General features: G+C 49.7%; 1 protein-coding gene across 1 annotated transcript in view; it reads right to left on the reverse strand.

The window, feature by feature from the left end:
- The window catches only part of ascc3 (activating signal cointegrator 1 complex subunit 3), a 195,927-nt gene that overhangs the window by 30,880 nt on the left and 149,498 nt on the right, over positions 1 to 15,549 (reverse strand). Inside the window, exons 23-33 of the mRNA XM_036538487.1 lie at positions 14,065 to 14,163; positions 13,813 to 13,981; positions 12,482 to 12,702; positions 11,993 to 12,078; positions 11,474 to 11,640; positions 11,192 to 11,337; positions 6,893 to 7,013; positions 5,604 to 5,746; positions 1,094 to 1,231; positions 606 to 726; positions 71 to 203 (exon numbers count right to left, since the gene is read on the reverse strand). Coding sequence (XP_036394380.1) covers positions 71 to 203; positions 606 to 726; positions 1,094 to 1,231; positions 5,604 to 5,746; positions 6,893 to 7,013; positions 11,192 to 11,337; positions 11,474 to 11,640; positions 11,993 to 12,078; positions 12,482 to 12,702; positions 13,813 to 13,981; positions 14,065 to 14,163 — 1,544 coding nt within the window. The remainder of the gene's footprint in view (positions 1 to 70; positions 204 to 605; positions 727 to 1,093; positions 1,232 to 5,603; positions 5,747 to 6,892; positions 7,014 to 11,191; positions 11,338 to 11,473; positions 11,641 to 11,992; positions 12,079 to 12,481; positions 12,703 to 13,812; positions 13,982 to 14,064; positions 14,164 to 15,549) is intronic.

Genomic DNA, 15,549 nt, shown 5'->3' on the forward strand with positions numbered 1-15,549 from the left:
ACACACAAAGCGGATCAATCCTGCTCTCTGGAAAACACCTGCCTTGAAGAGTCTTACGGCTCAAACTCACCTGGACTCGACTGGGAAAGGTTCGTACAGGAACTTCTTGTAGAAGTCCTTCTTGATGTCATGCACGAGGATGACCGCTTTGCCCTGGTCATCAAACTGAGGCCTTCCAGCACGGCCCATCATCTGGAGGACGTCTGCAAACAGTACCGCTACCGTCAAATACCGACAATTCACCTGAGCCAAGACCAGGGCCAACACTGCAATTGATAGATCCAATACTAAATTACATTATATTACTTGCATTTAGCAGATGCTCTTATCCAGAGCAACTTACATAGATTTCAATATTAGGATCAACCCTGGACAATGTGACAGAACCAAGACTGACGTCAACCACGTACAATCCAACAGAGCCAAGACTAGGGTCAACCGCTCATGGAATTGTCTCATCTGGGAATGAAGCATGTGACATTCAGCTTGCAAACCCAGCTCCACAACCATTCTACCAGGCTATTGATATGAATCTGCCATAAACCGCAGGCACCTGAAGGGCAGGCCTCTAAATACCCCTCCAGTTCTGGAGGTGCGATACACACCGGTGATGGGGTAGTCCACGTAGCGCCTGGTCTTCCCATCATAGTACTCAGTGCCCTTCACTATCACCAAGTGGGCGGGGAAGTTGACACCCCAGGCCAGAGTGCTGGTGGCAATCAGGACCTAGGAGCAGAGATGCACAAACACATCCATCTAATTCTTACTTACAGTAGTGCTCTAAAAAACAGAATAATCAAACTGCATTACAGAGAAACACAAGCTATAGCAGACATACCATGAAATATATTGGAAAAGGAAGTTTTATGGTTGCATAATGCCAACAACGCTTGTCACGTGTCTCACCTACCTCCTGTCAAATGCCTCAACACTGTCTACGCGTCCCCCGTCTTGGTGTTGGATTATAATTGATTATAATGTCTGACATATGTCTACCTGTTACAGCGCTAATTGTATGGTTTTCCCACCTCCAGTCCTGCATCTGACTAGAGCACTGACTTGCGTTCGCCTGACCAGCTGCTGCCCGTCGTACCTGGATCTTGCAGTTAACGAAGAGCTCCTCCACGGTCTTCCTGTCCCTCTCGTGCAGGCCGGCGTGGTGCATGCCGATCCCGAAGGCCAGCGTCAGCTTCAGGTTCGACTCCCGCACGGTGGCGATGATGTCCGTCATCTGGGAGAGGAAGGGTTTACGACACAGCCAATCAGCCCCGGCGCCCACGACCCCGCCCACAAGGGGCGAGAGGAAGCAAGACGAGGGTCTGCTTAACCTGGGACTCATCATACAAAGAGCGTTTCACTCCTACAGGCTTCTGCAAACACCCACCTGTATAAATTGATAGAATATAAAATGTGAGCTATGTAAGCTGCCCTAGATAAGAGTCTTTTTAGCTAATAAATAATGCTTTTTATAATGAGACAGATAAGAGTCCTTGTTGCAGGATGCAGCGATGCTCACATTGAGGGTAAACAAAACCTCCCAGCTCAGAGGACTCATATATATTCATATCGATTCATGGTCTTTACACCCCGTCGAATGGGACTTTCTGCTTCTGCGTAATTCCCATGGAAAATCTCTCTCTCAACAGGTAGGCTCAGCCTTGGAAATCCGGTAAGCTTGCTGTCACTGCTGCTCGAGACAACCAGATCTAATCTCCCTTTACTGAAAACAAAGGCAGATGCTATCCGATCGCTGTCACCAGCTGAATGAGGCTGGCGGCCTATCGGGCTATCCATACCCGAAAGAGGTGCCTGCACTCACACCTGTGACATCTGACCTGCCGTTGGCAGAACGCCCTACAATCAGTGATGGGAGAGTGAGGCCTCTGGAAGCCTGAAACGGGGGGATGCTACCACACGCTATGGGCAACTGACTCTTTTACAACAGACAGTTAAATCTTCTGTCTGGTTAATATGTCAGTGACTGACGGTACGGGGCAGCTCCACCCATTATAGGATTCTGGAGGCCTATGTCTCATCACTAGCAACAGGCTGGTGAGCGGTGTGTTGCAGGATTGACAGAGCTGTAGCAGAGCTGCGAGTTCTCTTTACTTCTATTCCACACCTCCTATATCAACCATGAAAGAGAGAGAGAGGGGGAACAGAATAGAGAGCCAGAGAGAGAGAGAGAGAGAGAGAGAGAGAGGGCGAAAAAGAGTGAAAGAGAGAGAAAGAATGCAAAGGAGAGTGTAAAGGGAGAGAAAACAGTGAGTGGGAAGAACCTAGGCAAAGACAGGAAGAGGAGAAGAAAAAGAGAGAAGGCAGAGAAGAGGCACAGGGCAGCGGCCCAGTGGAAAGAGGAAAAATAGAGAGAGGGGGAGGCAGGGAGCAGGGAGGGGCACGCTGGCAGCTCGGGGGGGACCCCTGCCGAGAGACGGACAGCTCGCGCCAGCCGACTGTCACTCTAACAGCAGGGACTCCAGCCTGTGCACAGCCCACTGCAGAGAAAGCGCATAAATCACTGGAACACACACAGCCAAGCTGGCCTGCAGAGCCCTGTACCAGATACGGACACAGGCCTGCTACAGCTCTATACCAGAGGCAGGCCTGCTACAGCTCTATACCAGAGGCAGGCCTGCTACAGCTCTATACCAGAGGCAGGCCTGCTACAGCTCCATACCAGATGCAGATCTGCTACAGCTCTACACCACAAACCTACCTGCTACAGCTCTACACCACAAACCTACCTGCTACAGCTCTATACCACAAACCTACCTGCTACAGCTCTACACCACAGAAAGAACTGCTACAGCTCTATACCAAAGAAAGACAGCTCTACACCAAAGAAAGACCTGCTACAGCCGCATATTGCAGCTATACACTACTGCTATAAATCTGTGGTACAGTAAAACACTTGAGCCGGACCCCTAGTTTGTAACAGTAAAACTGGAAGAAGAACACCGAGCAGTGTGTCTCATGTACAGCACAGGAACAGTGGAGATTCATTCACCACAAATGAAAGACATAATCAGCACAGTCTGAGTTCTGACGGTCACCGCACTCTGCTGTGAAGGTCCACCCAGGACGCAACACTAACACGTACATGTACCATCAAATGAAATAAGCAGTTCTGAACATGTCAGCACAAACATCATAACATCATGTCATAAAAGCCTCCTGATTTTTAGTTTCTCCTGTAACTGGAGTATGACTCACAGCATTACCGGTGTGCAAGCCACATGTACAAACACTTTAACTTTTCTTTTCTCGTATTAAGGTTAACTTATGGTACCCTTATGATCCGATTCCAATTCTGACAGAAAAAAAAGTCACTGAAGGAACTCACTGACAGCCACACTCACGTGAGAACAAACTGTCCATCGCAAGCGCTGACAGGACAATCATCTGCAGCGATACGTACGTAGTGCAACGACGGAAAAAACGTTTCTGTGTGGACGAGAGTCATATTCTGCCTGGTGAATTTGCGCCTGCTGCATAAATCCTGTTAGTGCTTTTAAAAGCCACGACAGAATGTGGCCTTATAAAAGATGATTATGCCCGTGATTTATAGGTCTGGCGGCCTTTTCCACCGTCTCTGTATACTGAAGGAAATATAGACTGCCGGCATCAAATGGGGGACAAGTTATGGCTCGTAAATGCGCCCCTATCATAGACAAGCAAAGCCGTCTCCTGATGAATGTGGCAGAAAGCCTAATTCTGAAAACGCGGGGTGGGATGGCTTGTCATTTTCCTCTGAGGATGTTTGGAAAGAACGTCACAGGTTCATCGCAAAATGACAAAAGACCACCGAAGGCACAGAAGACAGTCTCGGAAAAAGGAATTTGCAAATGCTGTCAAAATACAGGGTGATCTTCTATGTCTTGCCGAAAAAAATAAAAAAAAGGAACAAGAAAACATAAAACAGTTTCTGGGAGCCTCACAATGCTGCATATTTAACACTCATAATTAGCAGATTAAATTTGGCTTTAATATGTTTGGTACCGTAGTGAGACGGGGGGCAAGGGGAAAATTCAAAAATGAACAAATCAACAAAACAGACAAAACATCACGGACGGATTGTAAGACACATCAGACAACTGTCATGCAACTCATTTACAAGTTGTTAAGATGATACGTGACCGTGCCGCAGCAAACTCCAGGCAATGATGTGCCCGCCTGATGGCCGACGGAACGGAGCTGCCAGACAGCGCAACTACAGCTGTATCGTAGAGCCCAGTGACCACAAGTCACCAGTGGCCAGACCGTGACGCCAACCAATTAACTGTGAGTCCAGCCCAGCGGTTACGAGGCCACATTTGGCCTGACCACAGCGTGACCATGCCGGCACAGATTGGACCAAACATTTACCAAAAAGACTTCTGTAGAAAGGTGAGAGTATTGGAGAGAGACAGAGAGGAAAATCTGTTGTTTTTGGTGCATAACCTAGTAAAAAGTGTTCAGACACCATAGCATCCCTATAGACGCTGACATGCACCCAGATGCATGAACATGCACACGTACATGGCTGTAATATGTACAGGATGACGTGCAAGGCGTGTCAGAGATGCAGGTCCACATGGTCCACCTGTGTGAAGTCTCTATGCATCAGAGCGTTCAGAGACAGGGAGAGGAAGCTTCATGTTGGAGATGCAGGGGTGGGAATATGCTCTGTACACCCTGTCCAGCAGGGAGGTGGGGGGCTCTCATTGTTGGATCACTGGCTCTGCGGGTCACTGAGAAGCTACAAGCCAGAAAGAATCTGATGAATCCGGTCTCCCTGCCAGAAAGATGGCCGAACGATGTCTGTTTGGGTCTGCTAAAGTTCATGCGAAGAGAATTCGCTGTACACAGAAGACAGGATTTCTCCCTTCCCTTTTTTTGTTGAAAGTGGACGCTAATGGAGGGTAATTACATATTCTGTCATTTTTCAGAGTCTCTGCTGTTGAGCACTGTAAAAATATTAGCATACTCCGAAATTTATACCCAAAAAGATTTCCGCACATCTTGAAATAATCCAAAAGTATGCAGAATAATATAATGAGAAATGACACTGGCTTTTCCTGGAGAGGCCTGTCGAGTTCTCTCTGTAATTACAGTAAAGACGGGTGATTACGGCAGATGAGGGACGTCGGCTTGATTGATTCTGACGAAGGGGAGGAGGGGAGATGAGCGGGACAGTGATGGATGACAGCCACGTCCCCCTGGAGATTTCTTTTCTCTTTCCAAAGCGATCCCTCCCTCTGGTCTCCACTTCGGACCAGGCTGTCTGTTTTGGTCGCGTCTGTCTTTATCTGTGCAACCACGGCGGGTTAATACTCGAGGGCATTATAGTGGTGTTCCGCTAGGGATGGGAACCCATGTCCCTCTGGTTGTCAGTCTAGTGCCCTGACCACTGCTCCATACTGCTGCTCTAACTCCTGCTCCACACTGCTGCTCTGACCACTGCTCCACACTGCTGCTGTGTGTGCTGACCACTGCTCCACACTGCTGGTCTGTGTGCTGACCACTGCTCCACACTGCTGCTCTGACCGCTGCTCCACACTACTGCCCTGACCGCTGCTCCACACTGCTGCTCTGACCAAGATACAACACCACTGCCTCCTCACCTCTCTCTCGTCCTGGTGCAGCCACTGCTTGGGGTCGTCCTCTGTGGCCAGGAAGGCAATGAGGTCCAGTGCGGTAAGGCGGGTCTGCCTCCTCGACGACACGAAGATCAGCACGGGCTTGGCAGGAGAGTGACTGCGGATGGCTGGGGGAGAGAGGAGCAGAGCTCAGCCTCAATGTATGTGTATGCGTGTGCGTGTGTGTGTGTGTGTGCGTGTGTCTGTCTGTCTGTGTGTATGCACACATCTGTGTATGTGTGTGTGAGTGCTTCTTTGTGTGCATGTTTTTAGAGCTGGGTGTGTGTTCAGGGCTCTGTTTGTGTTCCCACAAAATTCTATCTTTTAGTTCTGATTTCCAGTAATATATTTTAATTGTATATGCAACGTATTGTGAACATACTTCTCAATATACTGCAATACATTTCAATTCTGTAGAGGTTCAATGGGTTGCGAGTTCCCACAGGCTCGTGTATTCACACAGATGGATGCATTCAGGCCGTAGTGTGCTCAGAACCACCTGTGTTCAGGCTGTAGTGTGCTCAGGGCTACCCGCGTTCAGGCTGTAGCGTGCTCAGAGACACCAGTGTTCAGGCCGCGTTGCCGGTGGCCGACCGCCCCGTCCTCTGAAGATTTATGGGTCGGCGGCCGCTTGGCAAGAGGCGCAGGGACCTGCAGGCCGTTACTCACCGCGGCCGGCGGGCCGATCGATGGAGAGTGCCAGGATTAACTGCTAATGACCGGGCCAAGCACACGGGCATCAGTCTCGGTCACGTCTGCCGGAGCGGCGCGGCCTGTCCCCAAACGCACGCGCCCCCGCGTTTTATATCGCCCTCGCGGCGCTATCAATCCCCGCCACTGACTGCTGACCCGGACACAGCAGCGCTCTATCCGACATCCGCAAGCATAACTCAGACAGAGAAAATTATCACAGCTGATCCGCTGTGGATGGTATCTTTCTCTTTGAGGAAAAAAATACTAAGAAAAGTACACATAAATATAAGTAAATAAGTAAATAAAGAATGTGTATAATATGTGTAATATGTATATACAATGCATACATGACACACACACACACATTATATATATATATATGTACAGTTTTTTGTCCAAATACAGAACACATGGTAAACAACCTATTGTGTTCCCATTTTAAGGACATTATTACTTTCGATAGCAGCAATAAAGAAAGAAGTCAAGGCTGTGAAGGTCAGACAAGCGTAAAGAGCAAAGTAACAGAATGAGAGGGTGGTGCAGGAGAGAGGGAGACCCGGCTGGCTGGGCCGGCCCCTTACCTTGGAACACAGGCTTATTCATGCTGGCCATGCGGGGGCAGTAGTGCTGTCCTGGGAAACCCTGGATGTGCACCTCCAGCGGGACGGGTCGCACCGACGGCCGGAAATTAAACAGGCCCACCTGTGATGAGAGGGAGGGGGGGGTTGTCGTTCGACAGATACATCTGTTGATGTAACCAACCAGCTTGCTAATTTACCCAAAAATTTCCAGCCTGTTTGTGTAGCATTACTTGTCAATTTCACTTTTGAATGTGCTCTTGCTGTAAATGTAGTTGTGCTTTGGCAGCAGAAATATGATTATGTCATGTCAATGGTGCAGAGTGAGGGCGTGAGAAAGAAGAGGAACTATTTGCTGGAAAGAAAGAGGAAGAAACACAGTTGATTTTCATCTGACTCTAACACATGACTCCAGCTTTTATGAATATTCCCACACTATGATGATACAGGTAGACGGAGAGAGTCCAGAGTCAGTGACCATAGCCCGGGCACTCAGAACAGCAGACAGGGAATCAGGAACCAGAAAAAAACACAGATGAACAAATGAACAAAGTATAGCAAAATAGTAGGCACTTGCCTTCCTAAAATAACACAAATCGACCCACAATTCCCTGCCCGGCAGGACGCGGATAGACTCCCCACCCTCCTGAGGGGGGAACAGAGGTGCTCAGCACAGACAGCTCAGTATGAGGCTGCCTGCCACAGCCTGGGGGGGGGGCAGCCAGTGACACGCATTCATCTCATACATTTACAATGGGCTTACACTGAGTGAGAGGGAGAGAGAGAGAGAGAGGGAGAGAGAGAGAGAGAGAGAGAGAGAGAGAGAGAGAGAGAGAGAGAGAGAGAGAGAGAGAGAGAGAGAGATGAACACGCCTACCTGGGGGAGGACAGAGGAGGCTAACCTACTCTGGAACAGGTAAGGAGGATGGAAGAGGGGCAGGGTGAGGGGGGAGGATGAGAGGGGCAGGGTGAGAGGGGGAGGATGAGAGGGGCGGGAGGGGGGCTGGATGGGGGGCAGACGTGAGGGGGTGAGGTTACTGGCATAATGGGGTGAGGGTGAGGGACGATACGGTTTTATATATATATATATGGTTATAGGTGTGGGTGGGTGGCGGGGTGCAGTTATGGGTGTGGGTGGGTGGGGGGTACGGTTATGGGTGTGAGAGGTGGGGGGTGTCGGGGTGATGAGCGGTAAGGTTATGGGTGTGAGGGGTGATGGGGGGTGAGGGTGCAGTTATGGGTGTGGGGAGGTGGGGGGGGTGACGTTATGGGTGTGAGGGGTGATGGGGGGTGAGGGTGCGGTTATGGGTGTGGGGAGGTAAGGGGGGGTGACGTTATGGGTGTGAGGGGCGATGGGTGGTGAGGATGCGGTTATGGGTGTGAGGGGTGATGGGGGGTGAGGGTGTGGTTATGGGTGTGGGGAGGTGACGTTATGGGTGTGAGGGGTGATGGGGGGTAAGGTTTTAAGCGAGGGAGGAAACTGCGCAGCAGTACAAAAATAAGCATGCACCCACTCAGGTGCACAGAAGCTCTGCTACCAGAAAATCTGTCTAAAACCCGAGTCCCCTGTTCTCCGCCAGGCGCATGGGGAAGGAGAGATTACCGGAGAAGGAAAGGAGAGAGGGACAGGGTGACCAGGAGACCCCCGCCGTTGACAGCACAGGCCCCATCTGGGGGTAATTACAGGCTGTTATTGTCCCGCTCCGGCGCGGTACTGCCGGTCCATCCGCGCGTGAGTGTACATATTTAAAGGCCTGGATAATGGATCGCGCGGCTAACGCCACATCCCAGTACAAACAGCACTGCACAGATTTATGGAGAGTGCTCGTCAACGCACCATAACCCCCCCCACCGCAATCCCTCAGCCCCTGCGCAGGGGAACAGGCTGGACCTATCTGTCTGCCGGGGGAGACGTCTCAACAACAGCAATGCAACGTTTGCACACCCATCACCAATGAAACATTACGTAAGAGGATGGAATGATGGAAGACTGTGTGCATTACACACACACACACACACACCCCCACACACACACATACATACATAGACACACATACACAGACGCAGACACACACACCCACACACACACACACACACACACACACACACACACACACCCCCACCCCCACACACACGCACGCACACAGACCCCCACACCCACACACATACATACATAGACACACATACACAGACACAAACACACACACATACACACACACACACACCCATACATACATAGACACACATACACAGACACAAACACACACACCCACACACACACACACACACACACACACACACACACGCGCGCGCGCGCACACACCCCCACACTCACGCGCGCACACCCCCACAGTCACGCCCGCACACCCCCACACTCACGCGCGCACACAGACCCCCACACCCACACACATACATAGACACACAGACACACACACACGATATATATTATTTCATAACTCATTTTTAAACCTTTCCAACACTGCAAATCTATGATACATGTACATTAAGTTCCATGTTTCATGTCCCTTCTACTATTCTTTTACAGAAATAGAAATCCATTTTCCTATAAACGCACATGGTGACTCGACTGTAATGCTCTAAAGTGTGCAGACACACTTCCTCTCCATTCCTGAAAAGGCCTCGTTGCAGTTACAACCAAGCAAATCCAGTACAGTACTAGTCAGAAGTTTGGACACACCTGACTAGGATAATGGGAAACATGCATTCAAAGGCATTTTCATCTAAAGAATTATACTTAAATGCTTGAAATTTGTTTTTAGACAACTATATAATATATAATTGTAGCGAAGCTGATGCCTATGTATGAATTTCTTTCCTAAAAAATGTATTTAAAAAAAATATTTTTTGGCTACTTTGAAGAAACTAAATTATAAGATAGTTTTGATTTGTTGAACACTTTTTTGGTCACTGCATAATTCAATTTGTGTAACTTCATAGTTTTGATGTCCTTGCTATTATGCAAAAATGTGGAAAATAGTAAAAGAGTAAAAGTCGTGTCCACTTCTGACTGGTACTGTACACGGTTTACAGGTGGCTGGACCTGTAGCTCTGGAGCATCGGGGCCTTTAAACATGGGCTCCTCTCTCCCACTGATAACACTTGCAGCACTGGCTACCCCACTCCCCTGTCAATGGGTTCTGTGCTTGTGCTGGAGGACCTTCCATGGACCTCATCTCCACCACAGACCTCATCCTACAGTCTGACGGCATGTATGTACAATACAGCTGCTTTGGTGCTGGGAATACTCGAGCAGCGGACAGACTACAATAGGACTACACAGAAAAGAAGGATCTAGAAAACCCCCATCCCCATAACTTTACTTAAAGCAGAGCAGTATCACCACATTTAAAAAGCTCTATTAGAAAGCTCTAATAAATATGTGGTTTGCTGGGGAAAAAAAAAACTGTACAACAGCCAAGCCCACAAAGGCACAGTCTCTCTGAGGGAGATTTTCTGGATGTTCTATCCAGACACAGACAGATATCTGGATATGCACACTGACTGACAGTAAGACACAGGCAGACAGACGAGAGATTTCAGCGTTTCATCCCTACAAACAGGCTCTCCACGACTAGTCAAAGTCACTTCTGTCCGGAATGATATATCGTTGAGCCTTCTCGTCCTCTGCAAACAAAACACAGTGTACCCATGGCTACTATTTCCAGAGTGATGGAGAGAGCAGATAAATTCATATAAAAAAACAGAGAGGGAGGGCTCTTTTCTCCGCTGTACTCTGATGAGACCGTGCAGTCGTTCCGCTCCACGTCGGGAGGATTTCTGATGGCTGTGGAAACCGGCCGAGCGCGTTTCCTCTGAAACACGACTCTGCCCATTAGCGAAAACGTAAATTCCCTGGACAACACACCAATTTCGCCTAATAACTCCTTCCTTTATGCTCTCTCCATCGACTGAAAGCATGAGAGGGTAAAGCAACCGACGAAAGGCAAAGAAAAACAAACCACCGAGTGCAAGTTCAGCTCTAACATTTTATGGATGGATAGCTGACAGATATTCCATGAGTGAAAGAGCCGTCCACATGCATTTACTGTAAATATAAGCAGGAAAGATGGAAGAGGAAACATATTTAATGTTTTGAGGGGGTGAATCTCTTTGGAAACAAACCGCATGAAGGCTAAAAGTCAGTTATGCCCAAGGCCAATGATCAGGGCCAGGTGTTCAGGTGTATAATGTTTAACAGCACGCAGAAAGAAAGCTAACCCCTCTTCGCACCTCTCTCACGTGGGCATTGTGGGTGTGTGCCTGTTGCCATGGCGATCTCACCTGTCCGATGCCCAGCCAGTCAGCCAGGTCGCGGGCATTGGCCAGAGCGGTGGACAGGCCCACCACACGCACACTCTTATTGGTGTGAGAGGAGATGAAGTTGGTCCTGGACACGATCACTTCTAGAACCGGACCTCTGTCTTCCCCTATGGAGACAGCCCAATCAAGTCAGGCATCGGGTCGGGCCTTGACATTAATACACACACACACACACACACACACACACACACACACACACACACACACACACACACACAGAGACACATTTTAAGTGGGTCCTACCCAGCAGGTGAATCTCGTCGATGATGAGGATGGCCACTTTCTGGACGTAGCTGCGGTTCTGCCAGCTGCGGCTGACCCCGTCCCACTTCTCCGGTGTGGTCACGATGAGGTCGGCCTGGCCGATCGCCCGCATGTCTGGGGTGACGTCGCCCGTCAGCTCCACCACCCTGGGAGAGCCCACAGTGTGTAATTTCAAATAGGGCCCCATGCAGGCGCACACACATTTTCTGGAGTTGATGCATTTGTGCATGTGTTTAAAAAAATCTCACACAGACAGCCATGCAATCACTCTCTCTCACACACACACACACACACACACACACACACACAGATAGGCATGCACACACACACACACACACACTCACACACACACACACACACACACACACACACACACACACACACACAAACATACATACACACACACACACACACACACACACACACACACACACACACACACACACACACACACACACACATACACACACATACACACACACACGGCGTGGGACTCACTTCTTCCCGAGCTTCTCTTCGATCCTGATCTTCCAGTCCTCGATTCGCTCTCGGACCAGTGCTTTCAGAGGGGCGATATACACCACCTGCCAATCAGAGTGTGTGAGTCCAAATATAACTGTCCACAAAATGTGGCAGATCTCCGCCTTAAGGATCAATTCTGCACTGTGAATACTATTGTATTTTAGGAAATATATTCACAGATGTACTTATCTAGTCTAAAATCACTTTTGGAAGACAGAAATGATGGTCAACGTGGAGACCAGCACAGTAAGTGCACTACCAGTCACACCTACCAGGTACCCCAACATCAACATCATAAGAGACTCTCTTAATTCAATCAGGACTGACGTAAAGGGAACACAAATATTAAGATTCCATATAAAAATAGTATGGAGTCAAAACAAAAACACAGGACTAGTAAGCTTAATGCTTCAGATGTGTGGTGAGCTGTACTACAGAGGCGACTACAGGGGGTTGTGCGGCCACCTTGGCGCCGGGGTATGTGTTGAAGACGCGGAAGATGGCCATCTCCGCGGCGACGGTCTTGCCGGAGCCCGTGGGCGCCCCCAGCAGGACGTTGGTGTCGGTGTGGTAGAGCGTGTGGAAGATCTGCGTCTGGATGGGGTTGAAGTGGGTGAACTTGTACAGGCTCTCGTACTCCCGGTTCCCAAGGGCCGTCACGGGCAGCGGCTGCAGGTCCAGCAGCTCTGGCGACGTAACAGAAACGTCGGGACAACGTCGGAGCAACGTCAGTGAGACCGTTAAGACAAAACTGCTTGAAAATGTTTGGGCAATACAATACAGAATGTAAGACCAACTCTGAAAGGGCAGGGGAAAGTCACAGGAAGGGTTTTAACACCCCTTTACACACCTGTAATGGTAATGGAAGGTTGTTACGGGATGGGAAAATGAATTCTGAGCCCTAATTCACACACACACACAGCTGTATAATCAGAGTGGAAAAGTCCCATTCAGGATATTCTAGTAGCTGTTTAGATGCTAATGGAAAAGCAGGAGTTAATGTGTCCTGGATTTCTCCCTTTGGCGTTGTTAGCACTTTCTAATTAGCTGTTTGTGTGCCTTTCAATCAGCCCGCTGTGTTTGACACAGATATTTAGGGACATGGGGCAGGTTTAAGGTCATTTAGGGATTGGGTAGAGTAGGACCTGTGTATGGCGGGTGACTCCTTTGCCAAAGGTGCTAGAGAGGTGTGAGCAGAGATTGCTGGTTGTAAAAGTTGTTCGTGACATATACAGTGCGAAATATGCATGTTATGAATAAGCGATGTGTGAGCTTTGACCTTTCAAGGAGGTGTGTGCGCGTGTGCGGTGATCAAGAGCTGAAAGAGTGTTTTGCGGCAGGTATGACGAGCGTACACGCTGTTGGTACATAGGGTGTCAGGCTGTGTGATGGGGATGTGTTGAGTTACATGTGAGCAGCAAGTGTTAGTCATTCCAGTAACAGAGGGTGCGTGAAGGGTGCGCTTTATTCGTGACAGCTGAGGGAAAGGTGTGCTGTACCTGTGTGAGTTAAGGAGCAGGTGTCTGATGTGTGTGACAGGAGGGCATCAGCTGAGTGGCAGGAGGTACTGCTTCTGCCAGATGAGGAACAGGTGTAGCAGTGTGCTTTGCTTGAGTGAAGCGGGGTTAAGGTGCGTGTCAAGGGTGTGCTTTACCTGTAGGAGATGAGCGTATTGCAGGTGTGCTGTACCGGTTTGAGTTATGGAGCAGGACTCGGACATGAGGTGCTTTTCTTGTGTGAGACGGGGGAGTGGGTGTAGAGCGGACGGCCCGGGCGCGCGGAGGGAGCCGCCCTACCTGTGTGCGGCGGGTGCCTCTCCGGCAGTATCAGGTGCTGGAAGTTGATGATGCAGACGGCCTCGGAGCCGAGCCAGCGGTCAGACACAGCGCGGATGTAGTACTGAGAGGGCATGGGCTCGAAGATGGGGATGGTGAAGACCACCTGCTGCGGCTCGCCCGCCACCACCTGGGGGAGCCAGAGAGCGGCGGGTGAAACGACAGCGAGGAGGAAGGCACGAGGAAAACCGGACGGCGCTTTCGGCGGCGCACCTGTTTCTTCTGCAGCAGGAAGTACTCGGAGTGGTAGATGTGGTCGTTGATGGGGTCTTCAACCCAGAGCCACCAGGGCTCTCCTACTGACCCATGGACCTGAGAGGACAGAGGAACAGACGGGGACATTACATTACATTATTGGCATTTAACACGCTCTTATCCAGAGCGACTTACATAGGTTACATTTTTTTTTTTTTTTTTACGTTACCCATTTATACAGCTGGATATTTACTGAGGCAATTCTGGGTTAAGTACCTTGCCCAAGGGTACAATAGCAGTGCCCCAGCTGGAAATTGAACCCGCAACCTTTCGGTAATGAGTCCTGCTCCTTACCATTACGCTACACTGCGGCCCGAGACTTTGAAGGTACAAATGGTAATGGGACACACAGAAAGGGGGGTGAAAGGGAAAAAAGAGAGGGAGAGACATTACTGACATGCAGAAGATGCATGGATGAACTGAATGCTGATATTAACAGAGTAGCCAAAGCCACCTCCAAAAATCCATCAGCACTTCCGACTCACAGGCCATCGGTTTAGTTTCAGCTTACATGAAAATTCAGCTAACTCAGCACTTGTGCCAACAGTACACAGGCTACGCCATTTGGAGCCAGCCCTGTGTTTGTGCTTGGAGCTGTGTTTGGTTCTTCAATCCTGGCAAGACCTGCACATGCGAGCCTGGAGAAAATGTCAGGAATTCAGATTCTCCGGTTGGGGAATGTGTAATGTGGATTACTCCATCTTGAGAGCTGGATGGGGAATGTGCGACGTGGATTATTCCATCTCGAAAAGCTGAAATGTGGGGGGTAGTGGCGATTGTTGGGGAGGGGGGCAGGCCCCAATTCGCTCAGGAGCACTGTGACACTCCCCCGGACAGGCAGCTACCCATCAAAACTCTGACGAGGGATAATAAAAGCCAACACGTTCCCTTCCTATCCCAGAAGGCCAAGTGGGCGGCGGCCTTCACCCTTCACCCAACGGCATCCCCCCAACCCCATCCCACACAGCCTCGTCCCGCTGCCTTTTTCGGGAGCCCAGGCCTGTCTCGTTGTGAGATTCTGGGCTGGCTGAACTACACAGCCGCCGTCCGGGAAGAGGAAGCGTGGGCCTCGGGCCCGCTCCGCCGGGGCGGCCGTAATGACTTTCCGAGCTGCCGTCTGCGCAGCGACCGGGTAACCGGGTGAGACGCTTTTATGGGACTTGGAGTTTCCACAAACACCGAATAATGTCTTAAAAATACATCTCTTCTCCTCTCATATATCAAAAATGCATCTCTGCTTAGGGGGAAAAGGAAAGAAACCCAGGTGTGTTCTCGATATGCACTCACCACAGAGTCTCCTCTGGACAGTAAATACCAAAAAAATGCAACGCCATAAAAAAGTAACATCCCTTTTATTCTCAGAATCAATCATATGATACAACCGGACAGTAAAGAACTGCAATTAACTGCATGCATGACCTATTACTGTGCAATGAAGCGCAC

This window comes from Megalops cyprinoides, chromosome 10, assembly GCF_013368585.1.
Source record: "Megalops cyprinoides isolate fMegCyp1 chromosome 10, fMegCyp1.pri, whole genome shotgun sequence".
Lineage (NCBI taxonomy): Eukaryota > Metazoa > Chordata > Actinopteri > Elopiformes > Megalopidae > Megalops > Megalops cyprinoides.